Source organism: Octopus bimaculoides, chromosome 5 (genome assembly GCF_046866305.1).
Source record: "Octopus bimaculoides isolate indiv1 chromosome 5, ASM4686630v1, whole genome shotgun sequence".
In the NCBI taxonomy this organism is placed as follows: Eukaryota; Metazoa; Mollusca; class Cephalopoda; order Octopoda; family Octopodidae; genus Octopus; species Octopus bimaculoides.
The window spans coordinates 97,608,227-97,628,883 of record NC_142932.1 but is presented as its reverse complement, the minus strand read 5'-3'; the positions used below and the strand labels follow the sequence as shown (position 1 = coordinate 97,628,883).

The window sequence follows — 20,657 nt, the reverse complement described above, 5'->3', positions numbered from 1 at the left end:
AACTGAAATCAGCAATCCTGAAAGCGGCGACGGTGACAGCGAGGATGATTTTACACCAGAATGGAGTAAAAATTTTAAAAAGCGTTTTTATTAACAATTTTTCTGAGGAAACAGGGTCTACCCATAGTCTTTCTCAGGAAGCGAAACCTTTAGACTTCTTTTTCATGCTTGTTTGAAATGATTACTGCAGAAACAAACCGTTACGAAGAATGTAAACAAACCAGGAAAAAAAAAAAAAGATAGCTTGCGGTTTCCTGCAACTGTAGATGAAATACGGGCATTTTTTGCCATAAATATTATTATGGGTATTAGACAGTTACCCAGAATAACAAATTACTGGAGCGATCAGGAACCTTTTGGCGGTGAATATATTTCCAGTATTATGAACGAGTACGATTTGTGAAGCTGAACCAATATTTACATGTGAGAGACACTAGCAGTACCCCCCCCCCCCCAAGTGCGTGGAGAACTTTGAGACAAAAATTATGCAATAGAATTGATTAAGAACCCTTTCTTTAATTATGTTCCAAATATCACATTAATATGTTGATAAATAAAAAAGTTACAGGTGTTTAATGAGACTAGTCTAAATTCATGATTATTTTAGAATTTAATTGAAACTCATGAGGGGTGTATTTTGGTCAGAAATATAGTAACGAAAGGGTTAAGGGTGTATGGACATGGTTTTATTGAGAGTTCATTTTTACTGGCAGTATGGGGAAATAGCTGAAGATAAATTGTCAGTAGATAGGTAAATAGATCTATTTTGTAACAAGTAAGAAGCGACAGAACTCTGATCAAGGTTAAATAAATGCTAGGACTTGAGATTCACATATTATTAAAACTGACATATTAATGCTGGTTTATGATCAATTTGTTTTAATCTTTGTAACCTTTGTATTATTTCAACAGATCCAACTGCTGGTCCTTCTGCTAGTGAACAGACATCTTGGTGCTTGGATCCTGATACACTGCATGAAAACATCAAAAAAACACTTGTGAAACATTGTCTCCCCACACCAATGGTTTTTAGGTAAGTGCTTGTAATATTCTTCGAATATAGAATAATAGTTGTAAGCACATGCATATATATATAGGCTAGAATTGTATGTATTAAAAACAAGTTTGGAAAAATGAAGAAATATATTGAGAAATGAAATCCACATTTTCTGTTTCCACTGAATATATTATAAATTAAGTTACCATGCAAAACCTTAACCAACTTCATGCTTTATTTATAATTCGATTTATAAACCAATATTATTGCTTTTCTCTAGTTTTATAGTCATCATTTTCATTTCCACCTCTTTTTGTATTCATTCCACCCATATTTCTATTCATCCCTCACTCTTTCCACACACTTTTGCAACATTTATCTACCCTTCCTGATTCTTTTACTCACCTTCTTGATCGGTTACCTTGGCGGTATACCCTTGCTCCTTCATGCCATCACCTTTATCTCTTTCAATACCCATTTCTTCTACCAGTATATAATGTGAGGTAGCCTCAAATCTCCTCCTATTTAACCCACCTCACTGTCCTCATTTACTTTCACTTACACTCAAACACTACTCTTTTTTCTTCTTTTCTATTACTCTCTTCCCTAACACTGTCCCTGTTAGTTTCTCCAATACTATCCTCTCACAACAATATATCTTGTTCCTTTTGTCATACTTTAACTCCTTAGCACCTAACCTAAAGTTCCAGTCTCCTATTTTCTTGCTCATTTGTGGAAGCCCTTTAATCTTCTGAATTATAAGGCAACCTCATTAGCACTGGTGCCATGAAAAAAAGCATTGAGTACACTTTGAAAAGTGATTGGTAAATCAAGCAATGCAACAGTGACACTTGTTTACAACATACAAACACACGTACACATACTCACATATATACATTAGGAGTCTTTCAGTTTCTGTCAACAAATCCACTCACAAGGCTTTGGTTGGCTAGGTTTATATGAGAAGACACATGCCCAAGGTGTCACATAGTTGGACTGAACCTGAAACCATGTAGTTGGGAAGTGAATTTCTTAACCATGCAGCTGTGTCTGCACCTATTGTCTCTTAGCTTCACTTTCATAGTATTTATAAGATGTGAAAATTGCATTTAACAAAATTTTTGTGTTGAATTTGGGGTTGAAAAACGGTTAATACTCTATTTTTTTATCTATATTTCAGTGATGTGAACTACTTGTCTTCATCAGCACCACCAGCTGCTGCAGAATGGCAGAGCTTATTGAGACCATTACGTGGTCGAGAACCTGAAGGTATGTGGAATTTACTTTCCATAGTACGCGAGATGTTCCGTCGCAGTGACAATAACGCCGTCCCACTTCTTGAGATACTCACAGATGAAGTTCTACAATGTGAACAGGTAAGTTAAGGAAGGGTTTTTATTTTTTGTTTTTTTCTTAATTTGTTTTGTGTCTGTGATACCAAATCTTCTTGGTTACTCATATAATTTAGTCTTATGTACATTTTTTTTTCTACTGTTTTGAAAATAAAGAGTAAAAGTGGATGAAAGTATCATTTTATTGATTTTACCGTAGCCTTTTTAATATCAACCTACCTTTTTCTAGATTTTAGTTTGGTGGTTTGCAACCAAAATGTCCAGTTCTCACAGTGGTAACAGTAACCATGTGAATCGCTGCAACAGCAACAGTAGTGCAAATGCTTCCCAACACGCAGCAGCCAGTTTCTGTGATGAAATAGTCACACTATGGCGACTGGCTGCTCTAAACCCAAAACTGTCACCTATCCAACGAGACGATCTATGCACTAAATTCCGAGATTGGCATATATCCACAATTGACAAAGTCAAAAAAATTCGTGGTTCAAGCTTTGGCATACCAGTTAGCCTGAAGAAGACTGATATTGAAAATTTCTGTGGGTTTAAACCAGCAGTTGAGGCTTGTTCATTGGACTGGGAAGAATACAATATTCCTGGTAGGTTTTTTATAATAATTTCTTTCTTTCAGAAGTTCATTTGATGTTTAAAATTAGTATATATTATATTCCAGCAAATTAAAGTTGTTTCACTGCTTGAATTTATTGTTATATGAATAAATTCAAAGTGGTTGGCATTATGAAGGGCATCCAGTCATAGAAATCATACCAAATTAGACTGGAGTCTGGTGTAGCCCCTTAGCTTACCAGCTTTGGTCAAACTGTCGAACCCATGCCAGCATGGACAATGGATGTTAAATGATGATGATGAATTAGGAATGTCTATTTGGCACATCCATAGAATTCTCTTATGTCTAGTTATAAGTATTCCAAAGTTTCTTTTTGTTTTTTTTATCTTGTAACTTCTTATTCTTCTCATTATTATTATTAAGGCAGCGAGCTACCAGAATCGCTAGGACACTGGACAAAATACTTAATAGTATTTCACCCATTGCTACATTCTGAGTTCAAATTCCGTCAAGGTCAATTTTGCCTTTCATCCTTTCAGAGTCGATAGAATAAGTACCAGTGAAACGCTGGAGTTTATGTAATCAACAAGTCACCTCCTCCCCAAATTTCAAGCCTTATGCTTTTAGTAGAAAGAATTATTACTATCATTGTATGTATGGTGGCAAGCTGGCAGAATCGTTAGCATGCTGGGTGAAATGCTTAGCAGTATTTTGTCTGCCGCTATGTTCTGAATTCAGATTCCGTCAAGGTCGATTTTGCCTTTCATCCTTTCGGGGTCAATAAATTAAGCATCAGTTATGCACTGGGGTCAATGTAATCGACCTGTCCCCTCCCCCAAAATTTCAGGCTTTGTACCTATCATAGAAAGGATTATTATTATTGTATTTGTATTATATTTTTTTTTGTTTTGCGTTACGAACAGCCATATTACATGGCAGTGAAACATGGGCCGTGACTGCTGAGGACATGCGTAAGCTTGCAAGGAACAAAGCCAGTATGCTCCACTGGATGTGTAATGTCAGTGTACATACTCGACAGAGTATAAGTGCCTTGAGAGAAAAGTTGGACCTAAGAAGCATCAGATGTGGTGTGCAAGAGAGATGACTGCATTGGTATGGTCATGTGGTATGAATGGATGAGGATAGCTGTGTTAAATGTCACACCCTAGCGGTTGAGGGAAACTATGGAAGAGGTAGACCTAGGAAGACCTGGGATGAGGTGGTGAAGCACGACCTTCGAACTTTAGGCCTCACTGAGGCAATGACTAGTGACTGAGACCTTTGGAAATATGCTGTGCTTGAGAAAACCCAGCAAGCCAAGTGAGACCATAACCTGTGGCCTATGCCAGTAGTGTAACCAGCCCACTTAGGCGTACCTTTCTTTCATTGGACACTAAACTCTGCTTGTGAAGACCTGTTGAGACAAGTGAAATCGAAATCAAATTCGATGACATCACCGCATGACTGGCATCCATGCTAGTGGAGCACTAAGAGCCCCATCCGAGCGTGATTGTTGCCAGGGCCACTGACTGGCCCCCATGCTGGTGGCGCATAAAAAGCACCATTCGAGCGTGATCGTTACTAGTGTCGCCTTACTGGCACTTGTGCCAGTGGTACATGGAAAACAACATTCGAGCGAGGGCGTTGCCAGTGCTGCTGGACTGGCTCCTGTGCAGGCGACACGTAAAAACACCATTTGAGTGTGGCCTTTGCCAGTACCGCCTGACTGGTCCTCGTGCCGGTGGCACATAAAAGCATCCACTACACTATCGGAGTGGTTGGCGTTAGAAAGGGCATCCAGCTGTAGAAACTCTGCCAGATCAGATTGGAGCCTGGTGCAGCCATCTGGCTCATTAGTTCCCAGTCAAACTGTCCAACCCATGCCAGCATAGAAAGCAGACGTTAAACGATGATGATGATGTTAGTTTCATCTAAATTGTATGTATTAGCTTTGTCTAAATATTTTTAATTTTTAAATCTCATAATAGGCTGGATCCATTAAAGTATTTCAGCATTACACATATTTCTTATAATGTAAAATGTGTCCAACTCATGCTTACAAGCTTGAAAAACAGGATTTTAAAATTATGGTAGATATGATAGGTACTGGCCCTTGTGCTGGTGGCACGTAAAAGCCCCCACTACACTCTCGGAGTGGTTGGCGTTAGGAAGGACATCCAGCTGTAGAAACTCTGCCAGATCTCAGTCAAATCGTTCAACACATGCTAGCATGGAAAGCAGACGTTAAACGATGATTATGATGATGATGATGAATTGTATATATTTTTTAATTAATTGGCATGACTTGCTGCAGGCATAGCTGTGTGGTTTGAAAAGTTTGCTTCCCAACAATACTATTTCGAGTTCAGTCCTACCACTTGGTTCCATGGGCAAGTATCTTCTACTATAGTCCCCTAGGAAACCAAAGCTTTGTAAGTGGATTTGGTAAATGGAAACTGAAAGAAGCCTGTTGTGTGTATGTGTATATATATATATATATATATATATATGTATGTATGTGTGTGTGTGTTTGTGTCTCTTTGTGTTGGCATCATGTGATATTTTTAAATAATGGGAGTTGTAATGTCACAATCATTTAAGCAATGTCATTCCTTACCAATATACTGTGAAAACAATTCTGGCAATGGGGGAAATTATTACACTGCTTAGAAATGTGTGAAGGTTGACAACAGGGACAATATCCAGTTGTAGAAAGTCTTCTTCAGTAAACTCTGTCCAACCAATTTAAGTGAACATGAAAACAATGATGATGATGTACATTTATTTTAAAGTTTCTTGCTGTTGGTGGTCTAGTGGAAATAACTAAACGTTCAGTTTCATAACAGTAGTGCCTCATGTTGTTAACAATTAGTATTATACAATTCTGGTTGTTATATTTCTATTACAATGCTAATACTACTCATTCTGTTTACCAAAATTTATTCCACACCATAATAATCATGACATATTTTTGCTGCACTCTTGTTTTTTCAATGTATTTATACAAAAGCAGGGGATAAACAAGTACATCATTTTTCTATATAGTCTCCTTCCTTTTCAATGCACCTGGTCCAGCACTCCGATAGTGTAGTGGGTGCTTTTATGTGCCACCGGCACGAGGACCAGTCAGGCGGTACTGGCAAAGGCCACACTCAAATGGTGTTTTTACGTGTCGCCTGCACAGGAGCCAGTCCAGCAGCACTGGCAACGCCCTCGCTCAAAGAAGAAGGTTTTCAGCTGGTCGTGCAACCATTTATGCACCGCTTTCTTCACATCTTCATCTGTAGGAAATCAATGACCTTGTAAACCGTCTTTGATCAGTCCAAAAATATGATAGTCAAAAGGGGCAAGATCTGAACTATAGGCAGGGTGTTCCAGCACTTCAAAACCCAATTGGTTAATGGTTTAAACAGTCTAGGCAGCCGTGTGGACGTGCATTGTCATGCATCAACAAAACTTCGACAATAGGCTTCGGTGTTTTGTGCAAGTTGCTGGCTTCAGTTTTTTGAGTCCCCAAAAAGGGTGTCACCTTTCCCGCAGATGACTGAGTCTTGAATTTCTTCATTGCTGGTGAAGATGTTTCCACTCCATACTCTGTCTTTTGGATTCTGCCTAATAATGATGGGCCCACGTTTCATCTCCTATGACTATTCTTCTCAAAAATTCCTTACCCCTATTGTTGTAGAGATCAAGTAAACGGTAGACCTCAAGACGTTTGCACTTGTGCTCTGCAGTAAGCTCCCTTGGCACCCATCTTGCACAGACTTCATAGAAACCGAGGTCATCATGGCTGATTTGATGCACAGAATCCTGATTAATCTGCAGAGAACGAGCTACCTCGTTGATAACTCGCTGGTTCACCATTACCATCTCTCAAGTTCACTGAATCTTCTCATCAGTGGTGGAGATTGATGGGCATCCTGCTCTCTCTTCATATGTCACACTTGTCCAGCCACTATTAAACTTCTTAATCCACTCATACACACTTCTGTTTGGTAGTGCACTGTTCTCATATTGTGTTAAAAGCTTCCAATGAATCTCAGCACTTGACACATCTGACCAGAGAAATCAGATCACTGCTCTTTGTTCGTTGGTGCACATTGCTAGTGGAGCGGTCATGCTTACACTGTAAAGCCAGAAAAAAAAAAAGGTGCGATCAGGTACAAACTTTGATCACATGACCACAATAGTGCCAACTATAAGCATGCATGTGTAGAAGGCAATGTGACGACAATAAAGATATGTTATGGCAAAAGTGTGGATAATTTTTGACTTCCCCTCATAGAAATGGGTGATACTGTATACACAAAAGTATGTCACGAAAAATGTGTGTTTTGTTATTGTTTAGTTCAGTAGATAATGTGTTTATTGTAAAACAGTGTAATGTTAATTGTTTTGTGTTGTTGTTTTTATCTTGTTACAGGTATAACGTACTCAGAAGGTCTTGGCACTCAATATCACATTAGTCGCATCCAAGAAACAGAGACTAAAAAATTATCTCGAGTACAGACTGTTGCAGTTTGTTCACAAGATCTCATCAGTTCAGATTCTTCAACACGCTGCACCCATCCAGCAATGAATTTTGACCCAACAACTGGCACAGACCTCAGGGAACCTCATTACTTTTTCAAAAGCATTCCAGGCCCTGGTTTGATGTCTTTTGATGTTGGCAACATGGATTCTGTTTTGAGTTCTGGTTCTGAGGGATTTTGTGAACCAGATAAATCAGACACTGAAACAACTAGGAACTCGAGTAGCAGCAATGGAAAGAACAAAGTTACACACCAAGAGAGTATCGATAACTCTGAGTATAGAGGTAACTGTCAAAACTATAAAGACAAGAACTTAGTTGACTCTGTAAAATTTTCTGTGGTTGTGTCGGATACAAATGGTGACTCAGATGCCTCACTTCCAGGGACATCTGGCTGCCAAAATGGAGCTAAGACTTCTGCACATTCTGAGCAAGGAGGAGAATCACCGCGCTTAGAGCCCAGTCTGTCTGCAGAGTCCCAGCCATCAAGTGATGAATACCAGTTGTATTTTTATGATACTAAAGTGTTGGTTAAATCATCAGAGTCTGAGAAAAAGAAAAAAGACAAAACTGAGGAACCAAATTACTTCTTTGGTCTAAAGACTAGCTACAGCAAACAAGATGTAAGTATCATTCAGTTAAAAAATTAATTTTTCGTATAATTTCATTCTAAAATTAGTTAATATTTTTAAATGAGCTTGAACTCCAATCTTTACTCTTTGTATTAAAAATAAGTTTAAGTTTGTAACTTTTTATTGGTTACACATTGAATTCAGCATGTTTTAACCCCTTAGCATTCAAACCAGCCTTCTTCAGCCCAAATATTCTACCTGTTTTATGTTAAAACCAGCAAGATGCACCATCACACACCTACACTACATTGCCATTCTAAAAGGAAACAGTCACATCATTGAAATCTTGAACTTATGACACAGGGCACGATTAATTTAAAACAAAGTGAACAAATAGGCATTACATTTGATAGGGTAATCTGAATGCTAAAGCTGTTAAGATGCAGTTTAAGAAATTTGTGTAGTTAAAATATATGAATTATATAAATGGTACAAAACTTCATTTTTCTTTCTCTCTCTTCTCTCTCTCTCTCTCTCTCTCTCTCTCTCTCTCTCTCTCTCTCTCTCTCTCTCTCCACGTATAAACTAAATTTTGTATTTCTTGAGTATAATTCTGAAATATATAAACTAAATTCAGATCTGATTGTGAGTGTTTCAAACTGTCATTGCAGATTTGGTTTGCACGTGCTGAAGCATTACATACGCATGGACATAATAAAGAAGCATGTAAATTAGCGCAAAAATTAGCTGAAGAAATTCTTGCAAATCCTCCAGATTTCTTAGCTGAGGCTAACACAGTATCAGCTCCTAAAGGTACTTATTATCTATGTTATTTAATTCTAAATTGAGATATTGTGGCTTTTCCCTTTTTTTCATAAGCTAATTTGTTTGTCCTTCTCTTTCAGGAAAGAAGAAGAAGCTGCAAAATAGTGTTAGTCTGTTAGCTAGTCAAACTCTTGCAAAAGCTGCATTCTTGTGTAATGTGCTCTCTGAAGACCCTGACTGTTATCCATTAGCCTTCAACATTGCTATGTTTGGCTTAGAAATGCCTCGGCCTCCTGCATCTAACAAAGTTTTGGAGGTATGATATTCATGCTACGTTTTTGTTGTTGCTGAGTTTGTTTTGTTTTTTTTTGCTTTTTTTTCTCTAATCTTCAACTTTTTCTGTTTATGCAATGAATTGTTCTAGAGTGATACAATATGTACCAATTTCAAGTGCAAAAAAGTCACAAACTGAGTTAATTGTTAACTGGGAGACTAAGGGATGATTTGATCTCCCCCAGTTAACACTATAAAATATAAATTTAAATGAACAATGAAATACAAGATTATTTTCAATCTGGCCTTCCATATACTTTCAACACTCTAATGTGTCTTTGGTCTCATAAAATTTAGGGAATCTTCCATTAGATAATCCTCACAATTGAATCTCTGGATCTCTTTGAGAATTCATACTAAACATTAACAGGCTTAATCCCACACTGTTTTTTTTTTTTAATCCACCATTAAAGAAAAGTGTGCAGAAATAATCTTTCTATAATTTGTTGAAAGGGTTAGGTAGAATTTCTCTTGTACATATAGTTATTGAACTATATCCATTTTATTCTTATAACATGATAAAAACAAATTTTAAACATGATGTAAAAAGAACTACAATCATTCTTTTCTCTGCATGCATTTTTAAGAAGACTGTATTTATCTCAAATCACTTACAGAAATTACTTATATTCAATCAAATCAACAAGGGAATTTGTAATGGGTCACTCAATCTACCAGAAATGACAGTCAAATCTTCCTCAAACCACAGCCTATTATCTTCTAAAAGGACAAATCAAATAATGTTGTCTGGAATACACTATTCCTGAAAATAAATGATCTTCTTTCAAAATGATTACTAACAAAATAAACACTTAGTATTCCTTACTAATAGCCATTAATCTAAGATTTGCTATGAGAACACTGCATATTGAAGTAAACTAGTGAAAATAATATGGTCACTATAGAAAACAGCAACAATAATGAAAATGAGATATTTATGTATTTCAGGTAAAATTAGCCTACCAGGAGTCTGAATTATTGACTTTATTGAAGAAGATACCACTGGGTCAATCAGAACTGAATATTTTGAGGGAGAAAGCAGAGCAGCTTCGGGATGGCAAATTACAATCACGAGGTGAAGCCCTCCTGCCTCTCACTTTGGCTAGTTTTATATTTGACCTCTTCTGTATGCCAGGTAAGCTCTTTACACAGCTTGATGTTTGTACTCTACAAAATGTTTTTGAATTAACAAAAGATAATGCAGTAACATCTCCAGTCAAAACTGATTCTTCCAAAAGACACAATGCATTTTACTGTTTTTCTTTCTCTTTTCAACAGCAAGTCCAGCTTGTGGTAACAATGGCAAATCACCTAACAGGTCACAAAGTCAAGTACTAACAAAATTACCATCATATGAAAAACTTGGATTTGAGGCTGCTGTTGCTGCTCTTGGTATGTTTTGCCTGATAGAAAAATTTGTTTTGCTAGATTTCATTTCAAATTAATGCTTTTATCATAGTGTCAGAAATTACTGCAAAATTAACTTTTTTTCATTCTTTTAAACATACATTTTTAACTATTGAATGCTGCATGACTTTACATTATAAATTTTTATTTTAATCAAAAAATTTCTACAATGCTAATTTGCAAAGGGTTTTCATATGGTTCACAGTATAAAGAAAATGCTTTATAATATCTAATTCAAATTCCTATTTCTTTATTCAAATCCAGTCTTGTTTGACTTAATCAATTTCATCCAGCTCTTATTGAGCACTAAGTTCTGATAAAATATACCAGAACTAAAAAGAAGTTTTAACTCTAGGAAGAAGTGAATAGGAGCTTAAATCAATTCACTATGACTTCTTTTTGACCACTTTTTAATTTTGTACATAGGTTTGAAAGCCAATGTTTCAGAAGCAGAACATCCTCTTCTGTGTGAAGGGACTCGTAGACAGCGTGGAGATTTAGCTATTACAATGCTTGTTCATTACAAGGATGACCAGGCAAAGTTGAGTAAGGTAAGATTTTTGTGCCATTAGAAAATCAAAATATTGAAGTTTGTATGTGTGTTCACATGTGTATTTAACTTTTAGAATAATAATACATTACCATAGCAGCACTTTCAGAATGTTTTGGTGGATACCTAATATCAAGATTAAAGTATTTCATGGCTTTACATCCTCTAGAAATGAGCTTGCCAGGTACAATTGTGTTTGATTTTTATGTTTTTATATTTAAAGACTTATAGAAATTGTATGTTTTTGAGAATCAAAAATTTTACATGTTTTAGGATATGTGTTTTACATACCCTCTAAGCAAAGGTGTGATAATTATCAATTCACTGTGTAAACTAGGTATAGGTTAATTTATAATTAGTTTTCTCTATATTTAAAATTTTGAAGAATAATAGTGAAGACTAACAATTATTTTTTTGGATTTGACTTGCAGATTATTGACAAATTACTTGACAAAGAAGTTCATCAAATGTATAAAGCCCCCAGTTTGTCAACTTATTTATCCAATAAATCTGGTAGCCATCAGTCATCATCAACAACTGGAAGTACTGAAGCTGGGGCTAAACGCACCAAATTTGGTTCTTGCAGTGATCCCAACACTACCAGTAGTAAATCATCTTCAACTCAACACTCATCAACATCATCATCATCATCAAGTCAACAGCATGTAAAAGAAGATGGCAGCAGTACAACAACTGTTACGGCAGCTGCAGTCTCCACTACAAACACCATCAGCAGTCACTCAGCTTCTTCTGCTGGACGGCTTGATTTACCTCAATCAGGCATGCTTATGGGTTCATCGGGTTCTGTGGGCGGTGATCCCGATCAGAGTGGATGGCAAAATTCTCCAGCACAGAGACTTGACTATCTCAACCTTGAACAAGGACAAGCAACAAGCAATCATAGTACAGGTGCCCGACCAAAAACCATGTATTCTCTTAAATATAACAGGTAAAATGTTTACTTATATGATGAGAATTTATTCTGAATTCTTTGAAATGTATTTGACAAGAAATTTGTTTTGAAATTACATCTTGAAACTTGTCTATTTTGGGAGAATCATTTTTGTGTTATATTTAAAAAAAATTTTTTCCTTTTAATTCGCTGAAATTTCCATCTTAATTGAAAAAAACAAAAACTTAGATACAGATCATATGCCCACAAGCATATGGCGTAGTGGTTACTGCTGAAATTTTCATTTTCTTATGGTTAAATTAAATTCTCTCTCTTTCTGTCTGCTTTAGTGGCAAAGATACTGACAGTTCAGCTTTGGAAGAAGATGGAGATGATTTGAAAGCACTTGAGGCTCGTATACGCTGTATGACTTTAAGGAAGAAACCATCACAAGGTATGAATTTGATATGTGCATTAGGGTGCTATAAGGTGTGTTTGTAACCTATAACTTGAGAGTGCTTATTCAACTCATTTTACTCCTTAACTTTTTACCATAATGTCTGTAACTATCTGTGGTTGTATGTTGCAAAAGAATCCACATGCTCTCTCTTCGTATCTTTGTTTTATCATATTCAATATCTCAATTTTCTTTGATACACTGTTTTGCAATCCTGAATACTTCATCCCTCTGGTCCTCATACTGTGGCACATGAGTCAGTATAGATTTGCTCTATTTGTGTTTGAGTTGGAGGTGCTGATATAAGGCATACAGAAGGATTTACCCTGGACTTGCTGTATACAGATTATCTGGTATTTATTGCAGGAAGTATGGATGGTTTGATGAATGAGAACCCTGGCATGGGTTGGACTGTTTGACCAGAACTGGCAGACAGGAGAGCTGCACCAGGCTCCTGTCTGATTTGCCTTGGTTTCTATAGCTGGATGGCCTTCCTAACACCAACCATTTTACAGCATGTTCTGGGTGCTTTTATGTGGAACTGGCACAGGGCTCTTGCAGGTCAATCACCTTCATCAGTAAGAGCAGCATTAACACTTCTGCTGTGGAGGACAGATCTTGAGTACAGCAAGTCATTAGATATGTTGGTCCTTTGTCATCTCTATAAGGATCAGTGTCCTGAGGTTGTCCTTCAGTACTTTGTCCCGTGTCTTCCTTGGATCTCCCTCTGCCACAAGTTCCATCCACTTTGCATGATCAGCTCTTTTTTTGTGGAGCTATCAACATCTATCCATGTTACATGGCCAAACTAGCACAATCTGCTCTCTTGCATATTCCATCTAATTCCTCTTATGCCTAACTTTTCTCTCAGCACACTAGCACTCTGTCACACATGTACACTTACACTGCACATCCAGTGGAGTACACTAGCCTTTGAAGGAATGTATAACTGCAAAAAGTACTGAGGTGAATATTGAAAAAACAAGGTAAAGGCAAATGGTAAGGTGGACAGACCAGCGAAGTGATAGTGTGCAGAAAAGGTGTTGAAAAAACTCCATTCAATGTACAATATGTGCTGGGCTGGTTCATCAAAAATGTAGTGGATTTGAGAAGGTTATTAACTGACATGGCAGCTACACATTAGTATAAAGTGTGTATGGAGGAAATTGCAGATGAAGAGAATGTTGAAATTGATCTAGGAAATGGCATGAAGATGGAAGTTGTGAAAACATTTAGTGACTAGAAGATATACTGAATAAAGAAGCTGGATTAGACTCCACAGTGCTGGTGAAACTGAGAGCCACATGGAGAGGTTTAGGGAACTGAATGGTGTGCTAATGAGGAGGAGGGGAGTATCACTGAAACTGAAGGGCAAGACGTGTGCTGCATGTGTGAAAGTGCTATGAGATAAGACTTTTGGTGGCCTGCAAGGCTAACCCCTGTTTTTGCAGGGAAATGATGTCAATCTTCTTATATTGTACTCTTTTTGAAAAATAGAAAGAAGTATATGAGCTTCAGATTTAGTAATAGAAACTCTGAGTTTGAATGCCACAAGCATAACACATGGCAAACTTAACACTAGATTATTTCCAATAATGATGAATAGCTATTTTGAAAGCAATGATTTTCAAATGAAGAATGGAGAAAACTTATAAAAATATTTATCTTCCAAAATCTTTGGCAGCAAGCAAGCAAGCTCAGTCTGTCCTCGTCATACTCATTGATTATTTTGTAGTTTTTTTTCCAATTCAAGTGTTCCTCATAATAACTTTGGAAACTTATTGCTTTACAAAATATAAACAAAGGAAAAAAGGGGACAAACTGAATGCGATTAGGGTATTTTTATTGTAAAAATAATGATAAATATAATTTAGTATGCTACATAACATAATACTAGTTTATAACTCATTTTGTATGGTGATATATACAAAATTTGAATAACTTTATGCATTCCCCTAATTTTATTTGCACTTAACCTTTTCTTGCATGCCAAACATTATAATTATATTAAACGAGAAAAACTTAATTATAACACAAAGGTGTATTTTAGTTCAAATATAGTGACAAAAAGGTTAATGCCTTCTTGGAAAGAGAGTAACTTTGAAAATAATGCCTATGGAAACTGAAATAAATCAAGCTCTCTCTTCATTTCAGTCCATAGGTATGGCCACACTTGTATATATAAACCTTTGTAAAATTATAAATGTAACAATTATATTGTTTCCCTATATATTGATATGTGTGTGTAATTTTCATCATTTTTATGCTGCTTTAGGTTGAACAGGTTGTGACTGCCAGAGTTATTGCCCTCCTAGATAGTTTGGAGGATCACGTCTCACTTGAATGTTTAATTTTTGATAGGGTTATTATTTTAAAGTCACCATGTATAAACTGACATCTTGCTTTTATAAAATTTATCAATTCCCTCAACTTCAGATGTCTTTGAATTTTGTTCATAAATCTTTTTAATGGAACTTAGTCTGTTACTTCTTTCAGTCGTTGGACTGCAGCTATGTGAGGACACTGCTTTCAAGGATTTTAGTTGTATCCATTACTTATTTTAATCTGCTACTTATTTTATGAATTTTTTTTTTTTTTTTTCCTAATATTTCCAGGTATGGCTAGTATTGATAGCAGTGCACCAGAAACAACCTCAAGTGATAACTCCCCTACTCTGATACGTCGCAGTTGGTCAAAGCATCAAGGGCCAGGCAGTGACAGTGGTAGCAGTGGTAAGAGTAGTGATTCACTTGGGTCTAGTAGTTCCGAGGAAAAAGTTGCTGTTAACTGTAACAAAGTTAGAGAGAATGAAAGGTAATAATATATTGAATTATGTCTCATGTTTGTGCATGCATACACACAAACATTTTTCTTCTAAAATCATTTGATTTTTAATCAAGATTATTTACACACATTTAATACAATGGTTACTTTCTAAGACATTAAACTATCTTTTATCTTTTTTATAATTGTTTCAGTCATTTTACTGGGGCACTGCCTTCAAGAATTTTTAGTTGAATGAATCAACCTTAGTACTTTTTTTTTTAAGCCTGGTATTTATTTTATCGGTCTCTTTTGCTGAACTGCTAAGTTATGGGGATGTAAACACACCAGTACTGGTTGTCAAGTGGTGGTGGGGAACAAAGACACACACACACACGATAGGCTTCTTTCAGTTTCCATCAACCAAATCCACTCACAAGGCTTTGGTCAGCCTGAGGCTATAGTAGAAGATACTTGCCCAGGGTGGCATACAGTGGGACTGAACCCAGAACCATGTGGTTGGGAAGGGAACTTCTTACCACACAGTTACACCTACGCCTAGTTAGCTATTCTCATTCATATTGTTAATTAATATCACTTATCATTAGAATACTGATTACAAAGTTCATGAATGAGAGAATCACTAGAGTCAAACAAAAAGCTCAGCAGTATTTAGTCACATTCCTTTACATTTTGTGTTCAAATCCTATGAAGGTCAACTTTGCTTTTCACCCATTTGGTGGGGATGATAAAATAAGTATCATTAAAGTATAGTAGGCTGACTAATTACCTATACCCATTCCACAATATTTGTAGCTTTGTACACAGTTTAACATCAGTGTTGTTCTGATTAGGACATTCTTCTGATTTGTTGTCATTCATATTCTCATAACATAAATAGAAAGATGTTATTAAACTTTCTGCCTTGGAGTTTTGTTTTTATGATTGTGTGTGTGTTTGTTTGGGGGCAGAGGTTTATGGTATCTACTTAACTCCACTGGTCTACTTTTAGTTAGAACACATTTACAAATATTCTTGAACTCTAGTGCAATGGTTTAACCTAATCAGTTGAATGTTGGCTTCTGAAGTTTTATCGAAGCAAGTTCAATCAGTATGCAATTGATATTTTGATGATGAGGATGGTTAGGATAATTTAAATGCTTCTGTCGTGTTATATAAACTATCAGTTAAATATTATTTAGAATTAGTGTTTCAGATTCCTAGCTTAGGATTGTCACCAAGCTAAGATATTAGTTTTGTTTTAAAAGTGAAATGTTTTACAAAACAACTTTTATTAAAACAATACTAATCTTAGAGACTTTTTCTGGTGATCCCCTTCATAGAGAAATATTTAAAGATAGCCATTTTATATTCTTAAAATCTACTTTATGTATATATAAATTTGTAATGTCTTATGTGGTGCTGAAAATTATGTTGTAAGTCCTTCGTTCTTCAATTTTATCATCAATATAAATCTAATAAAGTCTCATTTGAGATTGAAATTGCTTTTTGTTACAGTTCACTCTTTCACCATTCAGGTATACTGACACAAAATTTGTCATGCAAATGAATTACTCTTCTTTCTGTTTGTTATTATCTCCCTCTGATATTTTATGTGGTCAAGCTCTATAGTCTCTTCAATCTATTTGGTCAAAGCTGACATTTAATAATGCTAATTCAAGTTTAGCAGTCAATATGTCCATGTATTGACATTAAGCTATCTTAATTGATTGCGTCATGTTAAGAATGCATACTTGACATTTATGCACTCTCCCCTGATTACTACAAAATCTTTGCGAAATATTTTCTCCAAAGAAAATTCAGCTTCAGTTTATTCTCTGTCTTGTTTTCTGTTTCAGTCTCACAAATCCATTTCTGGCCAGGATCACTTCCTTAGTTCTTATTGATACAAGAATGCCATCTACTAATATGAAGACTATCAGGTTAGTCCAGAATGGGTGGCCCCTGATTAATCGAAAAGTTCAGTTCTCGAAAATTGGTCCATTAAGCAATGTTTCATGAAACATTTTTCTAATATAAATCTGTTTTGAAAATGGAGATATATTCATATATCAGAGAAAAATATCTCACCTGCATATAGTAAGTGTGTTTTTCATATGACCTTGAACATCTGCTGCACAGTATTTGAGATGTCCAAAAATAAATTTTGCAGTACCATTCAGGAAACTGAATGACAGTCCATCAAATAATATAGTGAGGATTTTAGTGTAATAAAAACATATAATCAAACTATTTTCTTCCATTTTGATGGATACAAAAGTTGTTACAGTCACAGTGTAACAATGTCTTTTTAAACTTTTACAATTCACATATAATATCTAATGAAATACCATTATTACATTTTCCTGTAGCTATTGCTTATGCTCATTATTCCAGTTGCTTTGAAAGTTGTAAAATGTGGCTCTTAAATCTTTTCATATTGAATAGTAACTTTACATTTGTCTTCTCAAGCGTTGTTACTTACTAAGTTGTCAAATATTATTTTCTTGTTCATTGTAAATTCATTACTTAAACTCGTAACAAATTCTGTTATATTTATATATTGTGATTCTTCGAGAGATTGTTACAGTTTTCTCTTCTTGCATATACTATAAAGCTCTAAATATTTCCTGAGTTATTTTTACTATATTTTCTATTTCCATTTTGTTTTGTCACAAGTTCTGTTGTCTCTGCCTTGTTGTCTACTCTTGTTAACTTTTTTTGTACGTTTACCAGTTTTTAAAAAATTGTCATCTTACATTGCAATTGCAATTTTCTCTGCATTCTGTTGAAGTTAATAAGCTATGCTACATATATAATTTTCACTTGTGTTACTTCAATAATTATAAAATTAAGCATAGTGCATTGATATTTATGTATTTTTACATACATTTCAAATTTTACCTCATTCTGTTTCTCTAATTGCTTCTCTTATAGTGATAAATATCCTCAGTGATTTACATTTCAACAATGAACTGAAATAGTTATATCCATTTGCTATGGACACTTATCATAATAATCACTTTAATAGGGAGTTGCAATTGTGCGTGTGTTCCCCTATTCATACATGTTAGTAATTAGAATGTATGTCACTGAATTGTTACTGTTAGTCCAGGTAGAATAATTGAATTGCTTGAATTTATATTGAGAAAAGTAAAGTGGTTGTTATCATGAAGTACATCAACTTATGAAATATACAAATGTCTAAAAATGTGTACACCTATCCAAGCCTTATAAACTGTGATAAAAATGTTGCTCTATATAATCATCTCAATTTTACATATTACTATTGTGATCAATAGCCTTAAAAGTAGTACAACCTTTACTAGAAGCATTTATTTACCCTTTTATTATTTCAGAAAAGTTACAAGCTCTTTGTAACCTGTAGGATCTGGGGAATCCTCTAGGGTTGGAATTATTTGCTTTTTAGCACTTTGGGTTGGTTTTGGAGGGGTTTTTTTTTTTTTTTTTCTGCTACAAAATCTTTAATGACAAAACCATAAGGGTAGTATGATCTCCAAATAATGACATTTTGTTTCTGATTCAAATTTTGGTTAAAAAAATACAGTAAGGTTATTAAAATCACAACTGAGCACAAAAATAATTGTTTTGGGAGCTTGATTGTAACAATTATCATTGTGGGTTCAAGTTATAGTGCTTCCTTATTTAGTCATTGCAGTAATAAAATAAATTGGTTTAATAAGTTTGCAGTATTGTCTTTATCCGCATAAATATTACATACACTTATAGTTGATTTTCACATTAAATGTAGTTACACATGCAACATTTTGGCTCTTTGAAAATAAATTTGTAAATAATGTCAAAATACCATAGGATTTAAGAAAATGTAGCCATAGTAATTGAGAAAATGTTGATTCTTTCACCAAGCTGTTTTGTTTCATTAATAGACAAGGAATGTGAAGAAAAAAGTCCATGTCAGTTTATTTTTTCTTAGTCAATATTTGAATTTTTTGCAAATTCTTTAATCTTTTGAAGAAAATGTAATCCAGTTTTTTTTTTTTAATTAGTCAAAGAAATGAAAGAAAGAATAGAAGCAGTGCTTGAAATGAATATTAACATGTTATTTAAAGCAATTTGTTGTTACTGTTGTAATGGCGCAGTAATTATATTTGCAGAAAAAAACATTTTGATGAGCATCCAGGAAATTGAATGAAAATAGTTTTTAATTGTCAGCATCATTTTAGTTATTCAGAAATTATAAGGAATGGTTCATTTTCACTAGTCATTAAATTGCTACCTTTATGTCATCATCATCATCATCATCATATTTTATCTATATAGATAACTCAATTATTGATTTATATTTTTTCTTCAGATACAAAGGAAAAAGAATTATACCAACTACACCAAATCAGCCAAGTGAGGCTTCTGCTCATTTTATGTTTGAGTTGGCAAAGAATGTTTTGTTTAAAGCTGGGGGTAATAGCTCAACCTCACTTTTTACACGACCCCCAAATAACAACAATCCTACTGGACCACATCGCAACTTACATCTATGTGCTTTCCAAATTGGTCTCTATGCTCTTGGATTACACAATTGTGTATCACCCAACTGGCTGTCTCGTACCTACTCTTCTCATGTTTCTTGGATAACAGGTAATATCTTAGTCTCTACTGCTAATGATTACATGTATTGAGCATTTATGTTAAATGTCTATTGTCATACAATAGTTCCAAAACAAACAAAGCAACAATGGTTTTAAATATCATTAAAAACATTTTAAATACTAGCTGATAACCAGAAATGTCTGTCCATAAAATGCCTACCTGGAAAGTTTATAGCTTCTAAATCAGTGTGAGGTTGGTATCAAAGTATTGAATCATTCACACACTAACATATATGAATAATATTCTTAAGGTCAACATTTACTCACTTGCGACCACTTCTAGGCTTTGTCACTAATTCAGTTTTTAACCAAATTAGATGATGTTTACATTTTTAGACTGGTTACATCCTAAGCTACATTTTCAGCTGCGAAATTTGAAAATTGCTTTGGTAGAAAAAAAAAGTTTCAGTAAAATATGTAAGGTCAAAAACAGGAGAGTAACACCTGAAATCTACTTTCAGTCCAAATTTTTTTTTTCTTTTTTAAGAAATCTATATTTTATTTTAGCTTATATGATAGATCTCGGTGAGAGGAATCTATTCATGTTACTTATATGCAAAAATATTCGGTAGAAAAAAAGTACTGAAGTAAAAACCAGCGCAAAAAAAAAAAATTAACGCCTGAAATCAAATTTGACTCCAAATATCATTTTTATTTCAAAAGGAAACTATATTTAAATTCAACTTTTCTGATAGATCTCCATTAGAGGAATCTGATGATGCCAATTATATAAAAAAAAAATTTTTAATTAAAAACTACTGGGGCCAAATGTGCCAAAAAAGTGGTAACACCTAAAATGAAATTCAGACCCTAAAAATTTTTCTTTTTACCTCATAAGATAGAAC

General features: G+C 34.9%; 1 protein-coding gene across 1 annotated transcript in view; it reads left to right on the top strand.

Moving 5' to 3' along the window:
• Window positions 1-20,657, top strand: part of LOC106882316 (zinc finger SWIM domain-containing protein 8) — a 42,357-nt gene that overhangs the window by 9,177 nt on the left and 12,523 nt on the right. The window contains exons 2-15 of the mRNA XM_089353113.1: window positions 913-1,033; window positions 2,178-2,373; window positions 2,579-2,945; window positions 7,338-8,068; window positions 8,689-8,830; window positions 8,923-9,098; window positions 10,064-10,250; window positions 10,394-10,507; window positions 10,949-11,073; window positions 11,504-12,021; window positions 12,315-12,418; window positions 15,037-15,235; window positions 17,044-17,127; window positions 19,521-19,801. Coding sequence (XP_089209239.1) covers window positions 913-1,033; window positions 2,178-2,373; window positions 2,579-2,945; window positions 7,338-8,068; window positions 8,689-8,830; window positions 8,923-9,098; window positions 10,064-10,250; window positions 10,394-10,507; window positions 10,949-11,073; window positions 11,504-12,021; window positions 12,315-12,418; window positions 15,037-15,235; window positions 17,044-17,127; window positions 19,521-19,801 — 3,345 coding nt within the window. The remainder of the gene's footprint in view (window positions 1-912; window positions 1,034-2,177; window positions 2,374-2,578; window positions 2,946-7,337; window positions 8,069-8,688; window positions 8,831-8,922; window positions 9,099-10,063; window positions 10,251-10,393; window positions 10,508-10,948; window positions 11,074-11,503; window positions 12,022-12,314; window positions 12,419-15,036; window positions 15,236-17,043; window positions 17,128-19,520; window positions 19,802-20,657) is intronic.